The sequence below is a fragment of the Histoplasma capsulatum genome, genomic scaffold (genome assembly GCF_000149585.1).
Source record: "Histoplasma capsulatum NAm1 scaffold_3 genomic scaffold, whole genome shotgun sequence".
NCBI classification, from domain to species: domain Eukaryota; kingdom Fungi; phylum Ascomycota; class Eurotiomycetes; order Onygenales; family Ajellomycetaceae; genus Histoplasma; species Histoplasma mississippiense.
In genome coordinates, this window is record NW_001813980.1 from 334,530 (window position 1) to 343,116 (window position 8,587).

Sequence of the window (8,587 nt, forward strand, 5' to 3'; positions counted from 1 at the left end):
ACCCCAACACGGCCCAGTGGAACTGCAGAAGGGTCCTAGCAGGCATTGCTATGAGTATATGGACCCAATTTAGTACATCAGTCGTCAGAATATTGTATGTACGTGCTGCTCTTGTCGCAATGCCCTGTATGGCAAACACCCACACTTTCATACGCTATTAGTTGAGCCCAGGGGGAACAAATGGACGGCCACTCATGTTGGCAGGTAACTCTCTTCCGACACCTAGCCGTTTCGCTACTCAGGAGGTCGAAGGGTGCGTTCTTGGCCTCATGTATCATGTATTGCGACTGAAGTGCGCACTCTACCAGGTCAAGAGAGTGCTCATCCGAGCCATCATTCAGAACATCATTTCTTCTAGGATCACATCTCTGACGAATATCTGTTTGGAAGAAGGGTTGAATAAACTGATGAAGCACCTTTGTTCTGTGTTGTGCAGGTGGAAGTTGGTGAGGGATTGTTTGGCGTTTCCAATGATATACTGAGAACCCTATAAGTCACATGACTATGCCTCCCTTCGCATTAAAAGGGCAGCGTTTCTTTCGAGTTCCTGGCAGGCGACAAACCAACTCCCATCTCAGCCGAGACAGGTGGAAATCACAGGAAACACTACCGGAGACGATTTTCGGCCTTGTCTACACCTGTGCTCGTCAACTCCCTTCTCTGCCTGGGGACATTAGTCAATCCCCTCCTGTTGCCAATGTCTTCCAGATAGCAGTCATTCCAACCCTATTCTCCAAGAATATGACACACCGACCGACGTCAAGATTATTTCTTTTCATTGGCCTTGCGCTGTTCTTCGTCCTTACCCTCACATTCCTCCGCCAAAACTCTCCATTAAGTCCCGAAGCGCGTGCGCCGGGCCACGTTGACAGGACGATTCCCAATGTTGAGATCTCGGATAAAATGTTGCACGGGGCGGTGGTAACTTCGAAAATGGGCAATGAGACTGCGAAGTAAGGGATAAATATCGATGCTTTGGGGCCTCAGCGCTATTCTTCGTTTAGGTTGTTGTGGCAATTGCCATTCTCTTTTGCGTATGTTGAGTGAGCTAACAAGGGGGGATTTTTACAGAGCGGAACTTGGCAGATCAGCCTGGAGAGTGCTGCATACCATGATGGCGCAGTTTCCGGATAAACCATCAGCGGAGCAACAAGAAACGCTACGGTCATTCATTTACCTATTCTCAAGATTGTATCCTTGGTGCGTTCTTTGTCTCTTGCTGAATCTTATGTAACGAATGAGGCCTAAATATTAATGACCATGGTCCGCTAATCAATACTCTCTTCCTCCTGTTTCAACCATAGTGGTGAATGCGCTTCCCATTTCCAGGCGCATTTGGCGAAGTTTCCCCCGCAAGTGTCATCGCGCTCCGCAGCCGCTGCATGGGCATGCCATGTTCATAACGAAGTGAACAAAATGCTTTATAAAGATATCTTCGACTGTAGCAAGATTGGTGATTTCTACGACTGTGGCTGCGCGCACGACGAGGGTGATAGCGAAGATGGTGGACAGAATAGCGTCATGAATCCCGTGAAAAATGCCGATGACCCCCTCTCAGGCAAGGCGGAGATGAGCGGAGGCTCAGTGAAGAAAACGCCGGATGGGAGGCAGATTAATGCTCAATCGTTTCCTCCCGTGGAAATCCACCCTGAACCGTAAGTCTCTCTGTACTTTCAAACTAAAGTCTTAACTGCGATCATTGGGCTGCGATACATCTTTCATTCATAACCATTGGTTATATTGACAACGCATTTTAGGGCAACAAATGGTTAACGGTATATTCGGCTTTGAGCGACTGAAATTTTATTGAATCTCTTGGGCAGCAGACCCAAAAACTGTGATGTAATTTTACTTGTTATATACGTGCACTGGCGTTCGGGTTTTTGATATCCATGTTTTCAACCATTGCTTATTCATTCTCAAGCATGAAGCATCATGGTTTTTACTGAAATAGGCAAACAGGCATCATTTAACAAGACAATACCAGCAAGCAAAGGCAAGAAATGCGCACATTCTCCCTTTTGGGTCCGTTTAGCATAGCGAGAAAGGCACAGTGCGAACAAGGACGAGAAGTATTTCCATTATCGATTGTAATGGTGTAACCGAAACTGCGTGAAGGGATTTTAAGTTTGATACCAGACCAAGATACAAACTGATGATTATTTCGTCAATAACTCGGGCAACGCCCGAAGCTAAGTTTATGACAGGATACATATTGCAAAAGCTCGCTACTTCAGCACATCTTGCTCTCTATTTTCACCTCACTCCGGAGGATCCTAGCAGAACTAGCTGCCTGGAAGCGGATACTTCAGAACACGTAATTCTGAAGTGTATGTGGCTCGGTGCGTTCGCAACTCGCACGCTCTATTCATCGAGGAAACCTCCATATGCACAGTATGATTGCCCCAGCCCGCCGCATGATGTGCACCTGGTAGATGGCCGCGGCATCGAAGGGCATTGAAGTTGAGGATGAACATGTGGAAGGCCCTCAGGGTGTGAGAAGAGCTGGTGTGCAGCCGAGGGGAGGGCGGCATAGGAACAGCACCCAGCGACGCATCGACCCGCAGCGGCACGTAGGGGAATTTTGACATGTACAGGGATAGGCTTGTTGAGGCTAATTGGGTGGGCGTTGTTTAATGGCCCAGCTCGAGGCTGCCGCCGTATCTCATGAATGTCAACATCGACGACAAAACCACAGGTCCCTTTTCTCAACATATTATGCCTGTTGGGATTATCCTTCGCTTCTCTGAAGACGTCATCTTTCAGATGAGGATATACAAGGCATCACCAGCCACATAAGCATGACATAGCTCTGTCACGTCTTGCTGCTTTTTCCAGTATCACGGACATGTAGCACACGTGTGTGATTGGAAGGAGTCAGCCATTAAATGCAGACGGTTGGCGGAGAACTAGATCAAGTTTGATGGGACGTATTGGGTACTGCGGACAGAGTAGTAGTATAGACATGACAAGATTTTTAGGAGGTTACCGCTTGTTGTTGGTGTCGGGCTCGTTCCCTGTATGACCTCACTCGAGGTTAGTGGAATGGCTTGCCTCTTATTCGCGGTTCTCTGGACATCATGGCACAGAGATATGAAAAGAGATGGGACCAGGGTGGTTCCATGAAGTGGGAGTTCCCTGTGGACGGGTCTACATTTGAGTTATCTTAACCCTAACTCATCCTGGTGTAACCCTAATTATGTATATAAACTTTCTACGGAGTACTCCGTACAACCAATAAGTTTGCTGGCTAGGCAATAAGACATTTCGATTCACATCTCTGTTGAATCTCCAAACAAAGAGAGAGAGAGACGGCTCATGGGCGTATAGAAACCACCGATTACAGATTATCTATTGCCTGCCTTCCTGTCACAATGATTGATATGAGTGATATGCAGCGCTCGTCGTAATATATATACTACAAAGATGTGGATATAATACTGCGCAGTGAGCAGAGCGAGTGTGTCTTGCTTGTCCTGCGCCTATAGAAGTATCGAATAATTGAAGATTCACCAATCAACCTTCAATAGTCTATATAGAAGCCATTGGGATTTCGTGGCAACTTGATCCACAAACCCGACAGGTTCAAACAGCTGTTCAACACTATGGGGCATCCTCTGAAGAAAACCGCACTTGGCCTTCTTCATTCTGCACATAAGCACCACCGTCTACTTGGCGTGATTCTGCATCTCGACCCCCGCTGTCGACGAAGTAGTCGGCTCCGGCGCCTAGAAGGCTGACCCGCCCTCCCGACGCGTGTTGTTTTCAAGAACACCATGAGAACTGGTACTCTGTCTATAGGTTGTGTGCGTCGTCCATCGTAGGAGTGGTGGCGATGTTGCAAGAATTCGTGGAAGCTTTGGAGCAGCACCACCGTCTCCAGCCGATCACGCCGAACCATCTTGGAAGTTGACCGCAATCCCCGAAGGCGTTCTTCGTTTACGGGGAAGGGCAGTTAGCGCTTCCGCCCCCGTCCCCACCGCAGGGGATGGCTCGGCAGCCGAGCAATATATCCTTGCCGCCCCGAGACAAATGAGGCCATTTCTCCACTGTTCCAGGATACATCGAAATCTCGCATCACAATCGAAGCTGGGAAGCCCAAGCGCGATTAGTATTATTCCGTCGTCATGAGTCACCGAAACCCTGAAGCTGCTGCAGACCCTGCTGCAGCCGCCACCCCCCTGCCCAAGCTGCCCGTTATCGACGTGGATGATGATTCTGCAGATTCCACCTTTGGAGACGAGTCTGACGCCTCCGCTTACAGCGCCTCAGTCACCTCCTCAATTCTAAATTACGAGTATGCCAACGGCCGCAGGTACACTGGCTTTAAAAAGGGGAAATATCTTCTCCCCAACGACGAAGCCGAGCAAGACCGTCTGGACCTTGTCCATCACATCTTTCTTCTACTACTCGACGGGAAACTCGTTCTCGCGCCCATCGGTCCCAATCCCCAACGGGCACTGGATCTGGGGACCGGCACTGGCCTCTGGGCTCTGGATTTCGGAGATGAATTCCCTTCCTCCCAGGCCATAGGGGTCGACCTGAGCCCGATCCAGCCGACTTGGGTGTCTCCCAATGTTAAATTTTACGTCGACGACATCGAAACCGAATGGGGATACAGCCGTGAGGAAGCTTTCGATATCATCCACGCACGCCAAATTGGTGGGAGTATTGGGGATTGGGGCAAGTTGCTATCGCAGTGCATGGAACACTTGAAACCAGGAGGCTGGCTGGAGATTCAGGAGCCCGAGGCGTGGATGTCGTCTGACGACGATACCATGGCCAGAGCCACTGCCGCCTCCGAGGTCCAGATTCTCTGCGATGCTGCGGCGAAGAAGTTCGGGAAAGAAATCAACATGGCACATAAGTTTAAGCAAATGCTTATCGACGCGGGATTCGAGGATGTGCAGGAGAAAATCTTCAAGGTATGTTTCGTCGTTTCTAGGATTTCTAGCTTCCAATTTGCTTCCTGATTGTATCTTCTACTATCCTTCCCTCACCCTTCCCTCTAAGCCTAGTTACCCTTATCACTCTACTTACATCGTCTCCAATGAGTAGGTTCCAATCGGGCCTTGGCCCAAAGACCCGAAACTCAAAGAACTCGGACGCTATTTCCTTGAAAATGTTATTCTGGGTGTTGAAGCGTACGCTTACGGCTTCATTGGCAAAATCCTCGGATGGAGCCAGGCCGAGTGCCAGGTCCTCTGCGCGAAAGTCAAGGCGGAGTTTCGCGACCGGAGAAACCACATGTATATCAAAACCTATATTGTCTATGGGAAGAAGCCCGGCTAAGGGCAGACAGTACTTGGAAAGGGCTTTTTCTTATTTATACCTCATTCGCATTTTGCATCTATGCTTTATACCTTCTGTTTATTTTTCATTATCATGATGACGAAACCCTTCTCGGACATACCTACCTCCTCTTGATATCAGCGCGCTATGAACTGGCACTGTTTTCCTGTCATCGAGTGTTTCATTTTGTTTAACGGCCCGGAGGTATTCAGCATATTTATCTCTCATATATTCTTAACCCTCATGTTTACGTATCTATTCATATATAATCGGTTTCTAGGCATAAACTGCAAGTGGCTCTCTCTCTCCCTGCCTAGTGACTCACGTTTTATATTTTGGTTATTTCGCTCCGTTTGGCTCCTCACTCCCACGACATAGCTTTGTACAGCTTTTGCTGCAACACATAGGATGCCGTATCTAAAAGTCGCCGGGATATCCACTCGGATGCGAGTGATACCGGATCGTCTGCTGTCTGGGTTGGGCAAAGCTATTTAAACCACAAAGCTTTGCCTTCATAGCTGCACCAAGATACTCTCAATCGCGAGCTGTTGCCTATTCTCGAGTTTTGTTCGAGAGGGCGAACAGCCACCAGCTCGACCTGTTAATCATGGCGAACCCCAACCCTCACGACATGGTCACGTTGGCCCCAGATTCTCGAGAGACGGATCTTGAGTTGGCCGCGATCCCAACACTGGCTAATAATGATATCGCCAGCAGCAAAAGCGCAAAGGAGTTTGATACGGACCCCTTCCTGGTCGCCTTTGACCAACATTACGACGCCGAGAACCTGTTGGACTGGCGCGACAGCCGCAAATGGATGGTGACCGATGTTCTCTCCGCCACTGGCTTCAACCGAAGTATGGTGTCGACCATCATGGTCCCCGCCCTCTCCACCATTGCGACCGACTTGGACATGTCTGCCACGGAATCCGCCATGTCGCTATCAATCTACCTCTTGGCTAGCGCCTTTGGCCCGCTAGTCATGAGCCCGTTGTCCGAGATGTATGGTCGACGGGTTATTTTACATTCCAGCAATATCTGGTTCCTGGTTTGGAATGTAGTTTGCGGTTTCGCTGCGACGAAGGAGGTGCTGATTGCGTCGCGGTTTTTTTGGCCGGCTTTGGCGCGAGTGGCATATATGCGCTTGCAGGTGGCGTGATGGGTGATATCTGGAGACCCGAACAGAGAGGGCGTGGTTTGGCAATATATCTAATACATCTCCTAGGGCGTGGTTTGGGAATATATCTCCTAATTTCGCTACCTAGCTGCGGCGGTTGGTGAGTTGAGTTATTCCGCAATGGCGTCTTTCCTTTCACAGTGCTTTCCAGATTGAACCCGTCTCCAAATACTGCCGATGAGCTAATGGACTCTTTCCTAGGGCGCATTATTGGCGGCTTCATTGCTGAACGCTCACACTGGCGCTGGATATTCTGGTCCACATCCGCATTCCAAGCTGCAATGACCATCATGTCGTTTTTCTGCTTCCACAAGTCGTACTGCCCGCATATCCTCCGAAGGCGTGCCGAACGTCTTCGCAAGGAGACTGGGAACAACCATTTTCACACAGAAAGCCAAAGGTTTGACGGAGGACGGTCGGCTGCTAGGGTTGTCATGCGCGCCATTACAAGACCGCTCCGTTTGCTCATGTTTCACCCCATCATCCAGGTTTCGTCGATCCTTCGGGGCTTCCACTATGGCATCCTGTACATCACCCTTTCAACGTTCTCCACCCCCTGGATCTTTCATTATCACCAATCCCTCGAAATCAGCGGACTACACTACATCGCCTGCTCGCTGGGCGAACTGGCCGGCTCACAGGCTAGTGCTCGGTTAATGGATCATTTCTATAAACACAGACAACAAGGTCGAGGATTTTTGCCTGTATCTCTCATCCCGCTGATGATTCCTAGAACCATTGCTGCGTGGTCAAGCGCGTTGATCTAAGGGGTGGACCGCTGAGTATCGAGTGCACTGGCTGGCGGTTGACATGGGAGTTTTCGCCCTGTTGGCTGGAATGATTTTACTCCCTTGTTTAAAGCCCGTCTCTAGTTTGCTTGCTGTTGGCCTCCAATCTATAATCGCTTTCATCTCATAATTGCTCATCCCTCGGCTTCCTCTATAGTAATGGCCTATGTTATCGACTCGTATGGGGGGAACACACCAGCAGCGCCATGGCAGCACAGCAGTTTGTAAAGAGTCTAGCAGCTTTCCTGTTCCCTTTGTTTGCCCCTAGTATGTACCATGCGCTCGTGTATGGATGGACCAATTCAGTACTTGCGTTGGCCCGGTTCCTCCTCACGATCATGCTCCCGCTATCTGTGTGGAAATACGGTGCGCGATTGAGGGCCAAAGCAATCTCGACCTATTGAACAGGCTGGTTATTCACCCTATCAACTCCCGTCGATGAGCGATCCTAACTGGCCAATGATACTCCAGTTGGAATGTCACTTTGAATGTCATGATCTAACATTAACGCAGCAAAAAAAACCTAACCTATGCGTGAAATTTTATCATCGATCGAAACATTTCGAAGAAGGATTCAACCCCCCCTCTCCTCTTCAATCTCGGTCCTCAACAAAAGGCCCATCCGTATGCCGTGTGACTCCCTCCCTGACTCTAAGGGCAGAATAGTGACCTGCCGAATGAGCAAACCCATAAAGCAAACATGCAGTAGCCATACAAAGACAGTCAACCAACCGACCAACCAACCAACCACCTCCAATCGCATCTCCCATTTTCATTTGCCACCCAGCAATCCATCCCCGCCCATCCCAGCACAGCGGAGTGTAACTACGCAGTAATAGTTGAAACGGCCACTAAGTAAGGAGTTACTCTGGCCACTGCTATATAGCTGTGCAGTACGTGCATAAAAAGTACAAAGTTACATGGTCTGCACTCATCCGGTTCGGTCTCAAGTTCAACAACAACACGATCATTATGATTTTATTGCATGTTTTTTTTTCCCCCGCAAATTTTTGATCTTGTTATTATTGCTATTCTTATATTGAGAGGGGAGGGGTCCGTGGCGCCGGCTGATCTGCTCCCAACCAAAATTCAAAGTCTAGGTTCGCTTTTTTGCAGATTACGAGGGCGGGGCATCCAACATGTCACTATTGCGTCGGTAAATAATCACGTCATGGACCAATATGGAAAAAGAGGATGCTCGGCAATGACGGGTTGGGTATGAAGTGGTCGCTGGAGAATGTGCTGTGGCCTGAGTTACTACGAATAAATAACTAAACTGACAGAACAACTAGGTAGTATAGATCAGGTTATAAGATAAGTCTTGGCCTGA

At 49.1% G+C, this 8,587-nt stretch overlaps 3 protein-coding genes across 3 annotated transcripts; all 3 read left to right on the plus strand.

Moving 5' to 3' along the window:
- Positions 1–741: 741 nt before the first annotated feature.
- On the plus strand, positions 742–1,799 carry HCAG_03233 (conserved hypothetical protein; the record flags this gene model as incomplete). Its single annotated transcript, XM_001541086.1, has 4 exons — positions 742–953; positions 1,072–1,200; positions 1,305–1,635; positions 1,758–1,799. 4 exons carry the CDS (start codon positions 742–744, stop codon positions 1,797–1,799), a joined length of 714 nt encoding a protein of 237 aa, XP_001541136.1.
- Positions 1,800–4,127: 2,328 nt separating this feature from the next.
- On the plus strand, positions 4,128–5,292 carry HCAG_03234 (predicted protein; the record flags this gene model as incomplete). The annotated part of the gene is made up of 2 exons (XM_001541087.1): positions 4,128–4,925; positions 5,059–5,292. The coding sequence occupies 2 exons, from the start codon at positions 4,128–4,130 to the stop codon at positions 5,290–5,292; spliced, it is 1,032 nt and encodes a 343-aa protein (XP_001541137.1).
- A 607-nt stretch (positions 5,293–5,899) lies between these two features.
- Positions 5,900–7,236, plus strand: HCAG_03235 (predicted protein; the record flags this gene model as incomplete). Its single annotated transcript, XM_001541088.1, has 3 exons — positions 5,900–6,294; positions 6,354–6,565; positions 6,671–7,236. 3 exons carry the CDS (start codon positions 5,900–5,902, stop codon positions 7,234–7,236), a joined length of 1,173 nt encoding a protein of 390 aa, XP_001541138.1.
- Positions 7,237–8,587: the final 1,351 nt, after the last annotated feature.